Source organism: Rhinolophus sinicus, chromosome 15 (genome assembly GCF_057876585.1).
Source record: "Rhinolophus sinicus isolate RSI-liver-muscle chromosome 15, RSI-T2T, whole genome shotgun sequence".
In the NCBI taxonomy this organism is placed as follows: domain Eukaryota; kingdom Metazoa; phylum Chordata; class Mammalia; order Chiroptera; family Rhinolophidae; genus Rhinolophus; species Rhinolophus sinicus.
In genome coordinates this window covers 107,440,663-107,464,369 of record NC_142515.1, presented here as the reverse complement: position 1 = coordinate 107,464,369, position 23,707 = coordinate 107,440,663, and the positions used below count along the sequence as shown (strand labels likewise).

The 23,707-nt window shown below is 31.8% G+C and overlaps 1 protein-coding gene across 2 annotated transcripts in view; it reads left to right on the top strand.

Annotated features, from left to right (window-relative positions):
- The window catches only part of GLRB (glycine receptor beta), a 56,142-nt gene extending 37,045 nt beyond the window's left edge, over window positions 1-19,097 (top strand). Inside the window, exons 5-10 of one of the 2 annotated variants that reach the window (XM_074338396.2) lie at window positions 1,062-1,291; window positions 1,399-1,481; window positions 3,101-3,241; window positions 8,526-8,678; window positions 10,540-10,832; window positions 16,659-19,097. In XM_074338396.2, the coding sequence (XP_074194497.2) occupies window positions 1,062-1,291; window positions 1,399-1,481; window positions 3,101-3,241; window positions 8,526-8,678; window positions 10,540-10,832; window positions 16,659-16,955 (1,197 nt within the window). In that variant the 3' untranslated portion in view covers window positions 16,956-19,097. The remainder of the gene's footprint in view (window positions 1-1,061; window positions 1,292-1,398; window positions 1,482-3,100; window positions 3,242-8,525; window positions 8,679-10,539; window positions 10,833-16,658) is intronic. The other variant, XM_074338397.2, reaches the window with a different exon arrangement.
- The last annotated feature ends 4,610 nt before the right edge of the window (window positions 19,098-23,707 follow it).

Here is a 23,707-nt window from a genome sequence, read left to right as displayed (position 1 = left end):
TCAATACTGAGTTGCACTGTTTATACTAACAACCCAATTTGTGACAGAACCCCATTTCCCTGGCAAATATAAAACATGTTTCTAGCTTCACATATCCTTAAAATCTATATGTCTTGGTATATAATTCAATTTTTACACAGTTTTAAAATTAAAAGTTTTGGAGATAGGAAGAAAACTGAAGTAAAATATCTAGCTATTTAGTAGATTTCAAAACATTTTTTCTACTACATTTGAATATAACATAACATTTACGAATTTTGCATATGCTCTCATCTGTTTTGCATAATCCAAATCTCATTAGATTATCTCAAATTCTTTTTATAATCATTTACATGTATTCGTAGTCAAGAATAGTCTCAGGAATATACAGAGGGTGACAAAAAAATATGTATACCATTTTGAGCACCTCTTGTAATTGCAAAAGTCAAATGTGACTTGTATTCATCTTTTGTTATCGGTATTTATTATTACAATTTTAATACAGCTTCCAGACACTTCTGATTACAGTGAACTACTGCTTGAGCAACGTTGACCAAAGTGTCCACTTGTATACATTTTTTGGCACCCTCGGTATATTACATTATATATAATGTTTGTAGTTTGCTACTTAGTAAAAGACAAGTAGAAATATTTTCCCTTGACTTATCTATTTTTAACTAAAATGTATTCCACTTTTTTGGGAAGAATAATGGTAATGTTTAGCAGTTCTCATGTTTTTATGATAACACCACCAAACCAACGAGTATAACTGGTGTTTGTATAAAGGTAAAGCAATTGTGGCTAAAGTTATATTCTGATGTTTGAGCCAGCAAGTGCTCCGGAAAATGTCTGTAGAGAATAATTAGAAAGACACAATGGTCTTTTTATACTGCTGATGGAGCTCTTTATACTTAGTGACAGCTATTTTGATCCTGGTTAATGTTGGAAGAGAAAACATATTTCTGCTGCTAATAACTAAAACCTTTTCTATTCTGTCAATGGATGCATTTTTTAAAACAGCAATAAACACACACCTGCACATGTATCTCCACCCCCCCGCCTCCCCCTCCCCCCGCCCACAGGACTATAGAGTTAACATCTTCCTGCGACAAAAATGGAATGATCCCAGGCTGAAGCTCCCTAGTGATTTTCGGGGCTCGGATGCACTGACAGTGGATCCCACAATGTTCAAGTGTCTGTGGAAACCTGATTTATTTTTTGCAAATGAAAAAAGTGCCAATTTTCATGATGTAACACAGGAAAATATCCTCCTCTTTATTTTTCGGGATGGAGATGTCCTTGTCAGCATGAGGTACTCTTTTATCTTTAGTGTTTGTACGTTTATGTTTTCCTTTTAAAATCAGTATATTACAGAGAAATATATTACATGACTTGTAAAACCTCTGTTTCTACTTGCAGGTTATCTATTACTCTTTCATGCCCATTGGACTTGACCTTGTTTCCTATGGATACACAACGATGCAAGATGCAACTTGAGAGCTGTATGTAAATGAACCCTAGATGACTATGGGAATAAAAATGTTTAAAATTTCTAGGCAATGCGTTCTATTAATACTAATATCTTAGATAACTGGTAAAACTAATACTTTTGACTACAAATAATAGAATAGTTTATGTAGGGAAATTATTGTTAATCTTTTGTTATATTGATTTATACTAAGACAAATCCTTTTGGTACTAGTGTTTGATTTCAGTTAAATTGATGTAGGTGTACCCTTCCACCTTATTCCAATTGCTATCATCATTTGAATTGGTAACATAGGTAAGATAAAGGAGAAAATGATGTACTCCTAACATTTCTGATGTTAAAAAGCACAGTTTTTAAGAGCAGAAAATTTGGAAAACATTCAACAGTGTTCCCTGAATCCTACCACGGATTCACTTTCTATGGATGTATAAAAAAATATTTTTTTAAAAAATTGGATTTTCTGTGTTTCTATAATCATATAAATATTTTTTCAGTGTATAAAATATAAACTAGGTGTATTAATTGAAATGATTATTTATGTCCAAAACATATTAATTAATTTGCTATGATACTTATCTTTTGAAAATAAAAGTAGGAAATCAAACTTGAAAAATTAATACTAATGTAAGGAATCTTTAGCCTGAATACCGATATACCATGACCTTATTAGAGTAAACAGCAATAACCTGGTAAAATATCTTGCAATGTGATTCCTAGTTGATATGCTATAAAGTTCTTCAGTGATTGTTTGCTGTTTTTGAAAAACATTACCTAATCTAGATCACAAATTGGAACAACCCAATACATTCTAACTATGAGATTTTCCAGGTGTAAGGGTATGGATGTCTATGTTGATGTGTGTGTTGTATATATGTGTGCCTGTGTGTCAATGTGCATTTGTATAAAAATCCCAACTGTGTTATTTATATTCAATTCTATTACCAGAAGAACTAAAGTATTGCTTTAACAAATACTATATGCACTTTAGAGTTGAACTATAGGTTACTATGTGCTGTAAAATCCCATATGATCCTTGAATCGTAGCCACATTACCTAAGCCCAAAATGTGTGCTTCCGAATGCTATAGTGATGTTCATTTGAGGGATTGTTTTATTGCTCTCTCCTGTGGCAATGCAACTCCCCTAGGGAAGTTTGTAGTTACTTCATTAAAAACAAAACAAAACAAAACAAAACAAAACAAAACAACAACAAAAAAAACGTTTTGGTGCTTATATGTCTTAAAAAATTTCCAGGTAGCATACTGCATGATTGTAAACGTATACATTCAGAAAGCTAGTGTTACTTATTTATTATGTTTTTTATTGATGACATTTCATAATTGTGACATAGAGTAATGCACTACTTACTGTATATGACCCTCTAGGATTTTTACTACTTGGAATATGCTGATAATTTTAAATTGTTCTTTTTCTAAGCTGACTATTTGTAACTTTTTTAACATTTTCATCAGTGACCATAGATTTCACCTCTTCACATTTTTAACAAAAAACTCATATAAGAAGTCCCCATTTTTTTTTTTTACCATTTTGATGTTTAATATTTGGATTATTAGAATATTAAGAATTACTAATTATATGTCAAACTAATATTTTTATTTATTTTTGTTTATAGTTGGTTATACCACTGATGATTTACGATTTATCTGGCAGTCAGGGGATCCTGTTCAGTTAGAAAAAATTGCCTTGCCTCAATTTGACATTAAAAAGGAGGATATTGAATATGGTAACTGTACAAAGTACTATAAAGGCACTGGTAAGTAATGTTCTTTAAATTAAACAAAGCTAAGGCTTATTCCAAAGATTTATTTTAATATTAATAATAAATACTAAGAGCAGAATAGCAGAAAACTGGTTAACAATAAGTTCAGTATTTATAAGTAGTTTATATTTACATTCATATATTTAAATCTTTCATAAAAATACATTCACCAAAGTTTTTTTAAAATTTTTATTACTAGAGAATTTTGTTTTGCTTTATGTAATTCTGGGTGGGAAGAGGTTTTTAATTTTTTATTTTAGTAGTATGAACTTTGCCAGCCAGTGGTTTTCTTAGATGTTGGCAAGGAATTCTACTTTTAGCAAGATTCAAATGGGGCCAAATATTATGCATATGAACAATGTAATCCATATATACTTCTCTATTATCTTCTGGGAAGTTTTTAGATAGTGGTTGACCCATATTCTTAATTTTAAAAAGCATCAATCAATAAGTGTGTGAAATAATTGGACATCAGTAAGTATTCTTGTAAAATATGCTTAGCCTAGGTTATGGAACAGTCAATTATGAAAAGCACGATCAATTAATTTCATTCATTAAATTACATCAAGTCTTTGCAGAAATGAAAATACAGTAGTCACTACTCAATACATTTATAATAGGGTTAGCATTCAACCTTTGAGTCTCTACTGATAGTTGTAGGTTATTGAGTTTTATATATTAAATATAGTGTTATTTCACTTAGCAATATAAACAAAAAAGGTGATTGAATTTTAATCATCACATTGATACTAAAAATCAGTTCAACATATAAATACTGCGCAATTCTAATTATGTATCAGGGAGTAAATCAAAACAAAGATAATCAGGAATAGATACAAAGTTCATGTTTATTGCAACATTTATGTTGACTTTGCAAAAATAAAAATATATGTTGTAATATGTAGAATTTAGAGAGCAGATGTTTGATCTAAAATGCTGCCATCATGACATCATCAAGGACAAAATATAATTTAAAACATTTCTATAGACATTAAAATAAAAGGTAGAGTGAGTATTTGCACCTTTAGAGTGTTACAATAAATGCAGCACTAGGCAACTTGGAGATAAAGTTAGTTTAAGCATCTGTTGTTAGTCTTCAAATAAATTAACAGATAGTCCTTAGGGACTGTTTACATATCAGTGTTATATAATCTACTTACATATAAATGTTACTTAACCTGTTAATTTATTTGAAAGTCAACAACATAGATGCTTAAACTAACTTTATCTCCAAGTTGCCTAGTGTTACATTTATTATAATACTGCCAGAGGACAGAGAGGTGGCAGGATGAGTGAAAAAGGTAAAGGGGAATAAGAAGTACAATCTCCTAGTAATAAATTCAATAGGTCACAAGGATGTAATGTATAATGTAGGGAATACAGTCAATATCATAATAACTTTGTATAGTGACAGATGGTTACTAGACTTAATATGGTGATCACTTTGTAAGGTATATGAATGTTGAAGTATTATGTTGTACACCTGAAACTAATACAATATTGTATGTCAACTGTACTTCAATAATAATAGAAAAAATTATCAAGTTTTTTTAAAGGAAAAGCTGAACTCTTAAAAACAACAACAAAAAGAACTAACCATGAAGCTACTCAATGAAGAAATCATAGATACATAGATTGTTAAATATGGAAGTGATCCTATTAGTACTGACATAAAATAAATGAGGTGCAGGGTGACTGAATGACTTATGGAATGTCACCAGTCTAATCCGAGTCAGCCATAGCACTAGGCATAGTATTCCTGCTCCTCCCCATACTCCTCATTCAAATTAAGGAGACAGATACAATTTTAGGGACTTTTATAACTCAGTAATGAAAAAACATAAGTTTGAAAGCCAAGAAGAGTCATTTAGGATTATTATGTAGGAACACCTATTTAGTAGATGGCCGTTTGAGTTCTTGCTCTATGTTAGGCATTGTTTTAAGCGCTTTGCAGGAATTCAGTAACTTCTTAACACAATCCTATGAGTTCAGTATTTTTATTAACCCTGTTTTAAACATTAGGAGAATAAAGCAAAGACACTTGCCCGAGGTCTTCTGTTACAAAGTGATGCACTGGAATAGAGTCTGACATTGCTACATGACCCGTGGAATCAGTCCTATTATACTTTGAAAATAGTTAAATCCAGATTATATGCTGAACATTTCAAAATAAAGTCTCTATATTATTTTGAAAATTTTGAAATAGACCCGACTGAAGTTTTAAAATTCATCTAGAGATGAAAATGAAAATAGCAATTTTAAGTAACAGCATAAAATTATGTAATAACATTGAAAACCTTGGGGGTATTATTTTTTTCACCTTTAAGTTCTACGTTTCAGTCTCTAGTTGGAGACTCAACAGTGACTAAAAGACAGATCTGTGCTCATTTGTAGATCCATACTCTAATGTGATAAACAAGTAAATGAAGTAAGTATGATGCATCTTAGTGCTAAGAAGGAAATGAGAAGGCGTGCTGTGGTAGAGAGTATTTGGGGAATTACTCAAAATTTATGATAAGTAAAGGATTTTGTACTATTTTTTGAGTTCTTGTAAGTAAGTCACTGAGATCTCATTAGCTACAGAAAATAACAAAAAATTGTACACCTGAAATCTATATAACTTTACTAAGAATTGTCACCCCAATAAACTTTCATTAAAAAAAGAAAGAAAATAAAATAAAAAAATTTGTGGCTAACATAAAAATAACTGGCACTTACTATGTTTCAGTAAACATGGTTTATCAGCATTTACATGAATCATCATATGAATATAAGTAAAACATTTTAATCTTTGGATAACATTTAGAAATGTGTTTAGAAAAATAGAACATTCAAAATATATGGAATGCATAATGTAGGACAGTGAAACATATAAGAGAGCAACATATATACAATGATGGACAATATTCTTTTCTTTAATATGTACAGAAATAGTCAAATAATGATTTGGTTTTAACTTTCTTAAAAATTATGTTTTTATAATTGTAGACATCGCAAAGGTGGAGAAATACATGGAAAAACAAGTATACAAAAAACTTAAATTGGAAGTCTGAGTGAATAATAATGAAATGAAACCCCACAAGACATAGAAACTAAATTGAATTTGCCAATGAACATTTATATCAATTAGCTGCCCACCTGCCTCTCATAAATGTAACAGTGCCAGGAAAAGATCAAAAAAGATCAAGAAATGTTTCTCATAAAAGTTTATGAAGCAAATCACGATAATATCCAAGCATGTATTTTACTGCTCAGTGCATCCAATCATTGGAGGCTCCCCTAGTGGGTGCCTTCATAAAGGGACGTGGGGCAACTTGCTTCAGAATATAGGACTCATGTTATTTAGCCTGTCATTTAAACATGATGAGATGGAATGTAAAGATTCATTTTAAAGTGAACAACTCTGTAGCAAATTTTTATAATACTTATGACCACTCAGGCTACCTAAAAATACATAATAAACTCACGTGTGTCAATCTCTATTTCATATGCACTAGATGAATACAAAATCAACTTCTGTAAGTAATGCCATTACAAAGTCAGGTACTTCAGAACCACTTCTGTGAAACTCTTAATTGCAGCAAATTGGATTTATGAAAGATTCTAGTTTGGAAATTTTGCACATGATTGTTACTTAGAAACATATGTTCTTGTTTGTCCAGGCAGGAAATTAAGATGAGCATGGAGAACAGAAAAGGGGGGAACAGTTTTTCATTGTTTTGCCTTTGTATCTTTTTAAAACCTGTGCACAATTTAAATGAATTGTCTAGTTTCAAGGAAATTAAATTTTTTTTAAAAAGACGAGCACCCTGCATTTCTTGTTTTTTGAGATAATATGGAAAGGAAATATCTGGCATAATTAGAATTTACTTCAGTTCAAATCAACTAATTTTTCTTACATGTTAGCCCTAATATATTTTTAATCTCTCAGAAATAGCAATGATTATAATTCACATTATAAAAAGGATAGATTTCTAACGTGTTAATTTGACAAGATATGAAACCTTTCGTTTAACATTTGTCAAGACCCCAATTTGTGTAATACCTGCTGTAGGTAACCATTAATGAATAAATATAAAGATTGCTCTAGCATCAGAAGTATATATATTCTTCCCTATAAGGAAAAATAGATAAATATTGCTGTTAAAATATAAAACAGTAAAAATATTGTCCTTTCCCTATAATTGGTTTATTTATTTTCCATTCATTTATTTGTTTCAACATTTATAAATAATTATGTACAGTTTAAACTGAACACAATGGAAGATATTTTAACTTCTTGGTGTTTGTACATAACCTTACATTGAATGGTAAATGACATTTTTATTGAAGTTAAGTGCTTTAAGCATTAAACATTGTATTTAAATTGCTAATGGAAAGGACTAAAACATATAAAAATTAAACTAAAACATCTGGAAATATTCCAGTGCTAGGAGAATATGTGTGTCACTTACTTTCTCAACTCAGCAAAGGCTAGTATGAGGCTGCTTATAATATGTGATTAATTTTGGGGACTAGTTGATGTCATGGCAGCTCTAGAACTATGTTGTAAAGCGATGTCTGCATGTGTTTCAGCTTCTGAAAATGAAGCCCTTTCACCTCAGTTAGAGTATGTTTAGGACCTGGGGTGGGAGAAGAGAGAGAGACTTGAGAGGAATGTCAAACGCTTGCACTTCATAATGTTTTCTCTATACAGACTGAAAACACTTATCCTTGCTAATGTTCACTTCCAATATTTTCTTAAATATTAAGGCTGAAATATGCATATGAGTTGTTGTAGACTGCCATCCATTCCAGATAAGAAGCGGTACACATGGCTGAAAAATTATACTGACAATGGGTCGTCTCAGAGTGTTTCCCTTTAGACTTGTTCTACTTTGATTTACGGCTCCCTGTATGACTCCTTTACATCATCTGCTCTGAGAGTGCCCGTGGGTAATGAAAACTTTAAGTACATCACAAATTCTCTGAACAAAGGCTTCAAAGCCGAGACAGTGACCCAGTGGAGCTGCATGTGGTATCTATTTCTCAATGTCATAATGAAGTTGCAAAAGGTCAGATGAAACCGGTCCCATAACATCATCCTTTTGGATCACATCAATTATGTATACTCATACGCACAGGAAAAAAAAAACAAAGAAAACTTTTTGTGGGTGTGTGCAGTTTACTTTGTGAAATTGCCTCAAATAGAAGTGACATAACTTATAGGTACAGTACTGATTTTTGCAATTGTATGTGAGCGAGAACCTCATACTTTTAATGTGTTTGTTTCTGAAAGGGTACTACACGTGTGTGGAAGTCATCTTCACACTAAGGAGACAGGTTGGGTTTTATATGATGGGTGTCTATGCCCCGACCCTGCTGATTGTGGTTCTCTCCTGGCTTTCCTTCTGGATCAACCCGGATGCGAGTGCTGCCAGAGTGCCCCTGGGTAAAGTGTTCCATGCTTCTCTGTCTTACGTCTTTGTAAAACTAACGATAGAAGCAACTATTTTGAAACAATGAGCTTGAGAATTGATGGCACCTTTTATTTATTTATTTTTAAGACTTCCTTCAAACCTTGACATTTAACTACATTTTCTCCATGTTTACACACTCTATAATTACACTAAGTTTATCTTTTCGTGTTCTTGTGGTATTTCAAAATCAATTTATCCTACTTTAATTCTCCTAAAATATTTTTAGTAAGTGATATTCCCAGATAACTAGTCTAAAATCCCCAATAATGCCAAACTTAAAAACAATTAACGATTTCTATAGAAATCTTTCTATGTAATATTATATACTCTTTCATACTCTTAATAAAGGAACATGAAATCTAATTTATCTTAAAAATAACTTAGCATCATTTCCTAAATATCAGTTATTCTGTGCTATATAATCAGCAGTGGCTAGAGAGAGTGAGGCCTGGATAGCCATAGTCTACAATTTGTTATTTTTCGTGTTCTGTGACATAGAACCACCATTAGCCAGACTTGAAAACTGTGTCTGTATATGGGTTGAAAAGTCTGTGCTTCGGGAAAAAAATCAAGAGCCCTATTTATGGGTAAAGTGAATAAACTTCAAAATAAGGACATTGTAAAAACAAATTTGGATTGTTTGGAGTGTTTTAAAATTTTTCAATACTGTGTGTGTGTGTGTGTGTGTGTTTTCTGAATATCACCTGGAACTTATATAGATAAGGATGTGATATATCTGACTTATGGTTGACTGATTAGTTGTAGCATTTTATTTTTTCTTCTATCAGAAAGGCCTTGTGAAAATCTCCCTCCTGACTTACTGGACGGATTAATGAAATACGGATTTTAAAGAGTAGGAAACCAGGAAAAAAGCAATTATAATGACAACTTTATCTGAATAATAAATTTGGTGGTTTACATCTAATAAAAATCACAAAGACTAAATCTATATCTTAATAACTAAAAATGTGGAAAATTTCATTGTAAGAGCCATGTCTCTGTATGACAAGTAACAGATTATTTTAGGGGATGAGAATTAATATATTGTATAATGTTTCGGGAATGAAAGCCCCAAAACTAGATGTAAATTTTTAGACTTGTCAAAAATATTATGCATTTTCCCAAAATAGTCAATAGTTGTTTTTTTGTTTATTATAAATAGCTTGCATGCAGTGATATAAATTGAAAAGTCAGTCTTCCAAAGGTACTTTCGAGTTGCTTTCCATATGCTGTTAATATTACATATAGCAGAATTTTATTCTTCCTTTGAAAAGCTGGAATCATTCATTTTCCCTGAAATATCCAGGAATGTTCTCTCCTTTTCTATTATATTTTTAAAAATCATGACCCTTATCAAAAAATTGCTTTATACATTCTATTCTTGTTTTGATTTAGTTTTCCCTGGGATAAAATTCAGCTCTATAACTGTCTAAAACAATGCTGAAAAATGAAATAAGCTTTGTGTCTTCCTCAGAGATAGTATAGAATAGTTTTAGATAGCTTTCATATTTAAACCAGATCCAAATTGTGTTTTTATACCGTGGTTTAAATTTTATGTCTTTGTTTTAAATGTTGAGTATTTATAAACATCCCCAACCACATGCAATAATGCTTCCATGAAAAGTATGTATATGTTATTCCTTCTCCTCTTTGAGTTTCAAATGCTCCTAATGAATTGCTCAGGATGAATTAGATGAAATATGGATTTTAAAGAGTAGGAAATCAGGAAAGAAGCAATTGGAAGTTACTTAAGAGGGATTTAGTCAGAGTAATGTGTGCAGGACTTTTCACAGGGGAACATAGCAAGTTTAATTCCTACTTTTGTTTCCATAGGTATCTTTTCAGTACTCAGCTTGGCCTCTGAGTGCACAACGCTTGCTGCTGAGCTGCCCAAAGTATCCTACGTGAAGGCTCTTGACGTATGGCTCATTGCTTGTCTGCTCTTTGGGTTTGCATCCTTGGTGGAGTACGCTGTAGTCCAGGTGATGCTGAATAACCCCAAGCGAGTTGAAGCAGAAAAAGCCAGAATTGCCAAAGCTGAACAAGCAGATGGGAAAGGTGGAAATGCGGCTAAAAAGAATACTGTCAATGGTACAGGGACTCCGGTTCACATTAGCACTTTGCAGGTAAGAATGAAATTATCCCACAAAGTGACTTTCCCCATCATGGCTCCCTGCAGTGTCAGGAGTGAGATACTTTTCTGTGGGTGTAAATGTTTGATAGACTTGGTATTCATTCTTTTTTTTTTCCTTCTTTTCATAGACGAACAGGGACTAAGCACAACATACTTTGTGGAAAACTCTTAGGTCACATATAATTAAGAAAAAAAGTCTTATCAAATTTCTTGAAGACTTTCCACTGCGTTCAATGATACCCCTCTGATTTGATGGTTACTATCCAATATGGCAGTCTTGTCAGAACTAATGGCCTCTGTATTGTTTGTCATTTGATACGCTTTAGTGAAAGGCCAGAGGCCTGTTGGGGGAAGCAGTGGCCTCTTACCAGTACTGAAGGCTTAGAGGAGTCATGCTTTTGATTAAATTCTCAACCCATTCCCCATCAAGTTAGAGAGCTTCACATAGAACATGGCAGGCAGGCTACTTACTTATTGGATGTCTGGCCTATAGGGAAACTATGTCCGTAGTTTAGGATCTGTCCAGCCCAGCGGTGAGTAGCTGGAGAGGAACTGGACAGATTTAACCCCTTCACATTGTTTTGTACTCAATCATAGGTCTAAGAATAGTGGGCAATGTTTCTAGATTCGGGTACTGATAAATCCTAGAGCAAAAGGCTGCTTCCTGGATTAGGCATAGCTGTCCACGTACCTCAAAGTGACCCTGATGGATGCCTTCTGGTCGGTATATTGGGAGACCATTTCCACTGAGCTTAGCATGGGAAATTCCACAAGAGAATATGGTTATAGGTCCATACCATCCTAGAATCTTGAACTTTTTGTCTGTTCTGTATATTCTGGCCCCACACTACATCAGTTTGCTAACCATCATCACTCGCTTTAGCTGGAATGTTACACAAGTATGTAACATAAGTATCTTTAGATATGAAAGCTAGTGAACTGTTCTCATGTGGTGTTGTCTGTAGCTCTTTTGTTGTTGTTAAGTCATTAAACTCATTTCCTGAGCCTACAGCCAAGACTTCTACATGTGATTAGTTGCTACGTTGCATAAGGTTCCATAGACTTTACACTCTTTCATATCCTAATCCTCTTCATGAAGAGTAAGTATAAAATTTTCATGAGTGCAGAGCTATCATGACCTTAAAGAAGTCATGTCTTGTTTTTATTAAATTTATTGTGATGACATTGTATAGTAAAACTACATAGGTTTCAAATGTACATTTCTAGAGTACATCATTTGTATATTGCATTGTGTGTTCACCACCCAAAGTTAATTATCCTTCCATCGAAATATATTTGACTCCCTTTTATCCTCTTCTACCACCATCCCCTTACACTCTGGTAACCACGAAACTGTAGTCTTTGACATATCTAACCCCTCTGTTTATATCTCCCACCTTTACCAGTTCTTCATGTTTCCAACCTACTAATGCTCCCACCCTCTAACTTGGACCCTGGTTAAGAGGTCTGGAGACAGAAAGCAAAAATGTTCTATAGAGCAGGTGCTTGCTTTCCAGGGATGCCACTGTCAGCTCCATTATCTGGTGTGTTATGGGGCCTCAATAACTGCAGAAATTCTCTAGTAACAGAGAACACCAATGTGCACAGGATCTGGGATACTTAATATATTCCGTAAAGTGGGATATTGATGGGAAGAGACACACTAGAACCAGATTTTTGGAGTATTGTAGAACATATCAAGATTATTTATAATTATAAAGGATAAATAAGATCCAGAATATTAAACTGAATTACATTATTTTAAAATTAGCTTTCAAGCATTAAAATAATTACCTGATGAATAAAGATTCCACATATTTAAGAACTTCCTTATTTTAATTCTCTATGTTTTTATTTGCTAATAGAAAGACGTGTCTGGATTCTGAAACTGCTATGACAGTTTGCTACAAAAGTCATAGGGTGATACTTAGAGACTTTAAAAGTTGACCAGAAATTTTAATATCCAGAAATAAATGTAATCACTCATATCTTATAGGCCAAAATGCAATTTCCAAAATGAAACTTGTACCTATGTAATATTTGTATCCTGAAACAGGTTTTAAAGTGGGAATATGAATTCAAAAATAAGTTATCTTTAACATACACATCAAACTTACAGCAAGTGTGTAAGCTTAATAAATTTATAAGATTGTTACATACTTACACGCAAAGAAAACAAAAAATGAAATTTAAATTTTTTGCCTTTCTAATTTACTGGTTTTGCTATGACAAATATAATTATAGTTTTAGTTTCAAATGTATTTGCTCCAGTGTATTTTGCTTTTCATAACACAATCTTTTGCTGAGCAATTTCAATTACATTATATGTCATTTATTTTTAGACAGAATAACAATATTAACTATTGGAAATCATGAAATTTGCATTGTAGAACATTTCTGATGCTTTTTAGAAAATGTACTTGTTAAAAAAAGGTATGATTTTAAAAAAAGTAAGAAAGATCAATGATAATTTAATCTAACTTTTAGGAAGATGTTTTTATAATTTTGCCTATATACAAAAATATGCCATTATATATTTATACTTGCCTAGGTTTCTCCCCCACGCCCCCAAGTTTGGTTCTTCCTCAGCCATTCCAATATTTAGGTTACTAATTTGTTTATTTGCTCATTTACTTCTTTTCTATTCAATAAATACAGTTGAGAACCTACTGTTGTTAATATCATCCTATTCCCAAGACATAGTATGTGCCATGTGCTATTTACAATAAAGGTGTGAATAAAAGACAAAATACTATCCATGCCTGTGGATTTTATTAAATTAATAAATAAACTGTGCTGTTCACACAGGAATGAGATAGTTGTTTCTTTATGGTAATGATATGTGTTTTTTTTTTAAATCGAGGATTGATTTAAATTTGGTACAATATACACAGTTTATTCCTTTCCAAACATTTTTATCATCTGTAGAAGATACTATTATCACCATGAAATCATGTCTAAGTCTTCTGGTCAAGAAATATTGCTTAAGGTGATTTGTTTTTAAATGTGTGCAGACACAAACTGAAAAGAACCAGAAGGAAAGGCTAAAATTTGGAGGCTAAAATTTGACGCCATAGGAAATTTTTATCCGCATCTTTTATTTTCTTGACAGTTTCATTATCACACTATCTCATTGATGCTACCAGTAATTTTCAGAAGTGACAAGTTTATATGAAAGTGAGACACATATTCATATGAGGAAAAAAGAATAAGTTATAAATTAGAGATTAATATAACCAAGATAATTTTAAAGAACATGTTAGATAGGGTTACTATTTTATTTATAAGCAGTTAATTTAATCTCTCTTTATGTGATATTACAATTGTTTAAAATAGTATTTATATTGTAAACTTTTGTACTTTCCTGTACATATAGGTTATGATACTTATGTATAGAGAGTAACTAAAAAAGAAAGTTTGTGTAAAATTTCTGGTGACTGGGGCAAGATGAGACTAGCCAATTAGTTAATAAACCCTGAGCCATTTAAGGAACCTGAGGACTTCTCAATAAGGAACTTAATCTTGCATCTTATTCATTTGTGTCACATCATTAAAAATTACTTCTGTAGAAATGTTCTCCACCAACACACACACACACAAACACACACACCTCTGCTGACTTCAAATATAAGAATCTTCAAATGCATCTCTGGACAAGGTTTTAATTTAACAAAAAAAAAAGGTTATAGTTTAATATAACCAAAGCGAAGCTTTTTGGTGTGCTTTTCCATGTTATTTTAACATTGAAGAAATATTCTTCTCTTACTGACATGTTTATTATATTTAAATAATCTCTCTGAATAAACATAACATTCCATGTCTACATTTGAATAAACTAGATAGATTAAATTCTAACATCATTGCTGGCAGAATCTAAGAATATGTCTATGTAAATAAAACATTAGAAAATGTGAAGTATTTATGTGACTTAAGTTATAATATCATGTAAATTTGGCTTTTTGTTTGGTTATTTTACAGATACTAAAACAACACCTAAAGCTACATATAAAATGTGATTTATAGTAAATGCATTTTTACAGTAAATACATTTGGCCTTCTTTGTGAAAAAGTAAAAATACCTGATAAAAGGTCATGCTTTTTAAGTCTATTGACAGTTGCAGAGTACTCCTTTGTTTTGATAAGTGGATTGTAAAGCAAAGTTAGTGCATCTAAAGCTTTGGGAGTGGAGAATTCTAAAGGGAGAAAAAGTTGGCATACCTCCTGTGTCCCACTTTTTGAAGATTGCTCTGATATTCTGAGAATAATGCAAAGTTTGCTATATAGAGCCTGTTCTCAACTTGTATTCCAATCAAGGTAGTGATGTACTCTTTACAAAACTCCACTGATGCATGCTGAGCCTTACATATTCTTCAAACAACCCTGGAAAACTAGATCTTTTTTTTTTCTTTGAAAACTAGATCTTTTTTTTTTTCTTTGAAAACTAGATCTTTAAACGTTATTTTCTGTCTGAAACACTGAAAAGGAAGGTGTGTTGAGTATGAATGTGTGAATCTGTGTGTGTGTGTGTGTGTGTGTGTGTGTGTGTGTGCATGGTGATGGAGCTTAGATAGTAGACTGCCTGCTGAAAATGGCGTTTTAAAATTTGAAAATGAGGAACTTAAATGGAAGGTCCAGAAATAACTATGTATCTATCATTTATATCTATCTATCTATCTATCTATCTATCTATCTATCTATCATCTATCTATCTATCTATCTATCTATCTATCTATCTATCTATCTATCTATGAATGATATCCCAAAGTCACATGTGTGAAGGATTTCTGGGAATAATTTGTTTTACTTCTTACATTTAGCATAAATTTTATCGAACGGTATTCTAGTCCATGCAAATAGAATCATAGTCAGTGTACTATACTAATGAGGCAAAAATAGAGTAGCTATAGTCTATTAACAGTATATAATTACATATTTCCCTTTTTCCATAAAAACAGTAAATGTCAATTGTGCATATTCGAAAGATGAATGACAGAACTCAGAGGTAAGACAGCGGATAAGGAAGCAGTAAAGAACTCACTCTTCTGTAGCCTTTCATATCAGCCTATCGTAAACCATTGGGATTAGCCTACACCTCTATTTTTTCCAAGAGCGTTTCAGATTGCTAGAGAGAGTTCAGTGTGAAATAATGATTTTGTATGTTTCAGAATTAATTATATTTAATAACTCAGAGATTATCAGTGGAATAATATGCGTAGCATGTGATCTGGCTGAAATATACACAGTTTCTTTAGCTTCTCTGAGCGTGGTTGGCTAATTCAACTTCAGCCAACAAGTTAGGAATGCCTTTCACTACTAGTAAATCTCGTTCATGATAATTGTGACCATCTTTTAATTCTTATTAATGAGTGTGGTTTAGAGACACAATCTATCTCACTGGAATGATAAATACCTTAGTCATTTATAAACCACCCTATTTGAAAATAAGGTCCACAGTGAAGTCAAATGTTAGAAGTACTGGAAGATTTCTGTAATCCATATATTGTAGTAATATGGTGTGTGTTATGGTTAAATATTGGACTTCTATTTATCGGTCTTTCAGTTGAGGACTCACAAGCCTGGGAGAACATAAGATAAATGTTTATTTATGCTTTGATCCCTTAATATAAAATAACCTATCAAAAGTTCATTTCATGACATAAGCCTTGCACTATAGGCAACATTTTAGAGTTAAATGTTCAGGCAATCTGATGGTTGAATCAGTTGACTATGATACCAGATTTTTAAAATACCCTTTTGGAGAGATGTGTTTTATAAATAGAAAATTCTAAATACACTGTGTGTTAACTTTTATTCTCAGGTTGGTGAGACCAGATGCAAAAAAGTTTGCACTTCTAAGTCTGACCTGAGATCTAATGACTTCAGCATTGTTGGAAGCTTACCAAGAGATTTTGAATTATCCAATTATGACTGCTATGGCAAACCTATTGAAGTCAACAATGGACTTGGGAAATCTCAGGCAAAGAACAACAAGAAGCCGCCTCCTGCTAAACCTGTTATTCCAACAGCAGCAAAGAGAATTGATCTTTATGCAAGAGCATTGTTTCCTTTCTGCTTCTTGTTCTTCAATGTTATATATTGGTCTGTATATTTATGATAAACCTTTTCCATTTGTATAAAATAAAATACCACTTCATTGTGACTAACCTCACTCATAAATGCCAATCTGTGAAAAAGTTTGCATTTTCATAGCAATATATTGCTTTTTGGATGCCATTGGATTGTAAGAAAAATGTGGCACTTTAATTTTGAATGGCAGCATGGTCTTGTTATATCTGTGCTCTAATAATGATGTATATATGTATAGCAAACACTGCTTTAGGAATAAATGAAGAATAAGCATACTACATAAAATCAAATCCAAAAATTCTCCTCAATTAGTGTAAATGACAAATACTTCTGATAATTCTGGTAATAAAACAATGCGCACGCTGACTCCTGTTATGATCACCATTTTAATGTATGTAGTATTGCAAATTTTCTTCCTTGTAACTTTCAGAGAGAGCGCCATCTTATTCTTGTATAATTTCAGATGGCATTATCACAGATTAAGCAAAATTATATTACATATTGTTTAAACTTTGTAAGTAGAAATATATCAGCTATCATTATGTGGGCTCTGTGGAGAAATAAGGTCCAAAAAGTTACTAATTTGTAAAATTAGCTCATTTTAAAGTGTGTCTGTGTTGTCAAAATGCCAGATAATAAAACACAGTAAGCATTTTTGAAAAAAAAAAGGAAATCTGTTTATGTAAATTCATACTCAATTCTGGCTTCTGATAAAATAAAAATAAAGGATAGATACATTGATCAAATATTTCTGATAAAAGAAATTCTATTTAACCCACCTTAAATCCTAAATATATTTTCATGGATTTCATTTTATTGATACAGAGTATACAAAATCATTGTGCCTTAAAAAGAGATATATATTTTAAATTGGAATATAGTCATGGATATGTGATTTCACATCATTTTTAATAAACCCAGAGGAAAATAACCTATTACTAGAAGTAATTTGAGTTGGGGGAAATGAAAAAGAACATGATTATTTGAGTATTCTAACTTCTTAATTTTATTAAAATGCTTACATATTTTAAGTAAAATTAATTTTTTTCTGAATTCATTTCGTTTTTCTGTATTTTTTGAGTATTTTTGGATTTGTTACGAAACATGTAAAGATTAAGTAAATACTATCTTTATGTATTTTCTTTCTTGCTAAAAGTTTAGACTAGATTTGATCTTGTTCCAACCTAAATGTCAGCACTTTGTGGTCTATAAAACTCTTCTTATTCCTAGTAATATCACAGTCAATATAACTTTTTTGTTTTTCCATAGCTGAAATTAGAACTTTCAGTAATTCACATTACATAAACATAAGACCAAATAAATATATTTATATTATGTAGAGAGTTTTGTTGCACCTCAGCATTTGTATGATCAATTCAGTGATAAAATGTGCTTAAATATTGTTTATGCAAATTGCTACATGTGATTCAAGGCTATTTTATTGAAGACTTTAATTTTTAAAAGATTCTCACTGATTACTAATTTTTTTTTTAATGAGATGCAATCTAATCCTCCGTAGTCGTTCATCACCCGGTAGTTATAAAAGTTTCGCCATCTGAGTAGTTTTAAAATGCTACAAGTAACCCTACTGATGGACTTCCAGACCCTGCTAGGACCTGGGCAATAACATCTTAATGGAACTGTGGTCAGGAAAAAAACGTCTGGAATAGAACTTAAACCATTTTTAAAAATATACTTAGAATAATTATATTTGCTTATAATCTTCTTAATACCTGCAAATTTTATTCATATTAGGGAGTTTGATTTAGATGGTTTTCAGTGGGAACTGTACGAAATGGAAGACAGGTCTCATTCTATAAGAATTTATTTCTTGAAAATAACATGAATGAATTCTTTTCTGTAATATAATACTGTAGCCTCTTAAGATCAATTTTAATACTGAAATATATATAAATAGCTGCCCCATGATTAAATGTGTATATATAACTACAAATGGAACATTAGACAATGAACATAACAAAGAAGTACAATCAGTGTCCACTAACTGTTGCCGTGTAATTGTTATCTCCAGGATTTAGTCACTTAGTCCCAGGGTAGTTCTGATCTGTGTACTTTAAACATTGTCTTTTTGAGAGTCTTGCAATATATCTACCTGGATATCAGTATGTCAAATTCAGTGTCTCCAAAATAAAAATTATCTTCTCATAAATCAGTAGGTTCTTGTGTTTTCTATTTATGTGAAAGCCATCACTATTCCAGTCACCCGTATTAAATCTCCCTTCCTTTTTTACATTGTCAATCCTTCCGAGTACCAAGGACTATGAATTCTCCCTCTTACACCTCCCACCTCCTCTCTATTTCTGCTGACACCACCCTAGTTCAGTTTCCCATTCTTAATCAGACTACTTCAGCAGTCACACACTCACTCCACTATAATTCAATTTATTTTTGAACTGACATTGTGATTTTCATTTTCTAATTGTCCAAGTGATACATGACTACCTTGTTGTTTTATTAAAAAAACAAAAACAAAACAAACAACAACAACAACAAAAAACATGTATTTAGAGTAACCACTTAAAAGTTACTGTCATAGCCTTCTCTCCTCTTTTCCCAGAGGTCACCACTGTCTTGTATCCACCGGACCTTACTATAGGCATTTATATCCTCTATCTAATTTGTAAATAAAGAAGATAATTTAACATAATGGGATTTAGCGTAAAGGGGATTTTTACCATATGTATAGTGTTGCAATTTATTTCTCATTTAATATGTCTCACAGACTTTTCTATTTGAGGACACACTGGATGTTCATAAATCTTATCTTCTGCCTCCTATTATTCTATAGCATGAATGTGCCTGAAATTAAGCAGAAATTTTGATTGTTTTCCTCTTCTAATACAAAGAGTACTGCAATGATTATCTGTGTGTGTGTGTGTGTGTGTGTGTGTGTGTATATAATTTCTATAAGGCAGATGCCAGATGTATACATTTTAAATTCTGATAGGTTCTCCCAAATTTCCCTCCAGAAGGCTGCTAACGTAGATTTTCACCATTTTCACAGCTTAGTCATCTCTTAACCTATTTTATGTTGTTGACATATTATAGTTCTTTCTAAAAACTTTTTTGATATTGTTTCAGATGTTTTAAAAAGTTACAAAAATATCACAAAGAATCCCTCTGTTCCCTTCACCCAGATTCTCCAAATGTTAATGTTTTATCACTCTTGCTTTATTTTGCCCTACCTACTGTGTGTGTTGTACATTAGACATTTTTTTTCTGCAACTTTAAAATAAAGTTGCAAATATGATGTCTCCTTATGTCTATACACTTTAGTGTATGTTTCCTAAACAAGGACATTCTTTCATAACCACAGTCGTACCAGGTATCCATATCAAGAAATTAACATTGGTAAAACACTATAATCTAGAGACCTATTCCAATTTGCCAATTGCCTATATATATATATATATATATATATATATATATATATATATATATATATATATATATATATATACAGTTATGTTTTATTTTGTTCAGAATCCAACCAGTCTCACATATATTACTTAATTGTTATGACATTAATTTCTTTCAAATAAATCTGTGATCATTGCATTCTGCTCAAACATCTTTAGTACCTTGTATTGCTCAATGAACCAAGTAAAAAATCCTCTATTGACATAAAATTATTTCTTACTAAATATTTACTTTACCTTTCCAGCTGTTTATCACATACCTCTGTTCACATCTTAAACTCCAACTAAACTGATTTTGACCTGTATGTAAATGTGTTTAGTAGTGACTGGAGCATTGAGTTGTCCTTTTCCTTTTAGGTAAGTGGTTAATTTTATGTTTCATTATTTCTCTTAAGTGGGCCAATTTATATATCATGTCTTCAAACATTCATTTTAACTAATATGTTTGCATTCAACCTTCCCTGTTTTTTAGTCATATGGTTTTTATCGCTATTGAATAATGAAATTAAAATATTTCCCGTTACATATGCAGTCTTCAAATTAAGTTGCCCTAAAAACAACTCAATTTATCATCATTTATATTGATGATGAAAATTTCAGTTTACATAAATAGGTGGAAATAAAATTTTAAAGCAGCAAGCTTCAGATGAGAAATAGTTTGAAATCATTTTTATAACCTTTAACCAAGGCTTTTTTGATAGACTATTACTATACAAGTGGATCCAAAACAGTTCCTTCTAAGCCCTCTCAGAGTAGAATACTAAACAAAAAAAATTATAAATCAGTAAATGCTTATTGTGTATTTCATATGTTAAAGGTTTTTGTGTTAACCAAAAATTGTAAAGATGAATAAAACATGAGTGGCACTCTTAAATAATAGTCAACAGAGTGAGAAGAAACGATATGCTAAATATACAAATCACTATAATATAAATCAGAATATAATGCATATTGAAAAGCATAAGAAACAAACAAAATCAATCATTTGTCTAAGAGAAAAAGACTTGTCTTAAAGAAAAATAACAAATACTTTAATATGGCTAAATAAAGGCCTTTTTACTATAGATCATATGATTTTGAAGCTAGATGTTAACTAAAAGAAAAATAATGAATTTCAAAGTGCACACATATCTCAATGGAAGATATTCAAGTGTTATTTGAATTTTATTTTGTAATTAATATTGCTGAGGAAATAATGAACAGTAAAGCAAATTTGCCTTAGCTGATGATGTAATGCAGTTTACCTAATGTTTATTTCTTAACTAAAACTCCCATCTGATCTTAATCCTGTAACTTGAAACAATTTTCAGTAAATCCCAATTTGCAGCCTGAGGCAATTGCAGGTCAATTAATATCATTCACAGTGAGGCAGCCAAAAGGAGGCAGGGCCCTATGTGGTTTAGCAAGAATCACAAACTACAGGTCCTTTCCCAATTACCTCACCAAATGGGGATTTTATTAGTCAATTAGCATTATCTTGCCCTATGTCATCATTGACACATAACAGAAATCCCATTTTGTGAGATGGTAAACAAGATGAAGAGGCAAATAATTTTAGCTTTGAAAAGCTCAGCTCAGTTTATTGTATATTCCCATGGGATGGTCTTTTAAGTGTTTACTAGAGTTGGAAATGTAACGAGGGAAAATGGCATTTACCAATAGCAAGCACCCGTCCGCTTCTCTTTGAGGACTGCAATCTCATGCCACCTAGCTTTTAGGACTCTCCTCTTTAGGACAAGAATTTGGCACACAATGCAGCATCGTTCACGTATCTGCATGCTTTACTAACAAACATAAGCATTTGTTTTTATAAATCTATGTTGGATTCTACAGACTTGTCAGCTATAAAGATGATCTTTAACTTATTAGCTGAGAGAATATTATATGGAACTCATTAAGAGGAAATACCTAATAAATTCTGCCTTGGACTATTATAAAGCCTCTTTCTGAACACAGCTGCATGTTTCTGGTTCATTCATTTGGATACTCAAAAGCCCTTTCATTAAAAAAAAAAAAAAAATCACTCAAGTTTCCAATCAGTCCACTGGCATCTTAGAAGCTTTCAAATTTCTAGAAGAATTCATCGAAATGTCTGAATAAAAACGTGAAATGCCTTAAGCAATTATGTGGGACGTGCATCAAATAAAAAATAATCTAAGGGTCTAAAGTAAGCCAAAAGCCAGTGTTGTATGTAAACATATAAGGAGGAAGGAGAGGGTAGAAGAAAGATACTTGGGCTGGAATAATAGTACCTGGGTTATAGTTTGGGGTTTGTCATTTAAAACTTGAAAACTTTGTCAAAAAATCTTTTTCTCAGTTACCCTAATTTTAAAGAAGGACTAAAAAGAATGTAAAAATTACCAATTACAACGTGTAAGTCTGTCTTTCACAGTGGTTATAAGCAAAAACTCCGAAGTATAGTCTAGGCTAGAGTTCCACTTACTAGTGTAAATCTTGGTGAATTATTTTACATCTGTGATCTTCAATTTTCCCATTATTACATGGGTAATAATGACAACCTCACAACATTACTTTGAAGATTTAATATATTATACATGTAAAGTGCTCAGCAGAGTTTCCAGCACATAGTAAGTGTGCAATAAATTATAATTATCATCTCTTTTTTATCTCATTACTATCACTACTACACTAAAACGACTTCTAATCATTTTTCAGTTTTTCAAAATTTCTTTATGAATTTTGGGTGTTAGGCTAAAATATACAGTGACATTTTGACAACAGATGCATATTACTTCTGCCCTTTAGGTATTTTTGCATCTATAATCATTGAGATAAATTTAGAACATACAATAATTTAAGGATAGGAGCATCGGCAGGAACTATAAGTTGCATATTGAAATATTCTTCTAGTGAGTAAAGAAGTCTTTGGAATATTTACATGGTGGTCCACAATTTAAAAGTAGGTTGTGTGTAATGCAATGTAATAATGCTAAAAATTCAGAATCCACATATTTAACGGTCATATTTTACATTTAGCCTATAAAAGGAAAGCTGAATAAATGAGAATATTTCAGAATTTTTTAAAAAAGAATAAGGAGAAGAAGAATTTCCTTGATATGTGAAACATGTTGTACAAATTGACCTCAATCTCTTATAACTCAAGCATGCATGGTAGTAATAAAAGTTAATTAATGCTCATTATAATTATCCTGGAAAACTGCATGATTCTGCAGTTCTTTCTAAAACACAGAGAAAATGATAATTTATGTCCAGTAAAATTGTAGTGTTAACATATTTTATTATAGTGTAATTCTTTGAAGATTGGTAATCTAACTACAGAACATAATGGTTATTCTCAACAAATTAAAATATCCAGTTA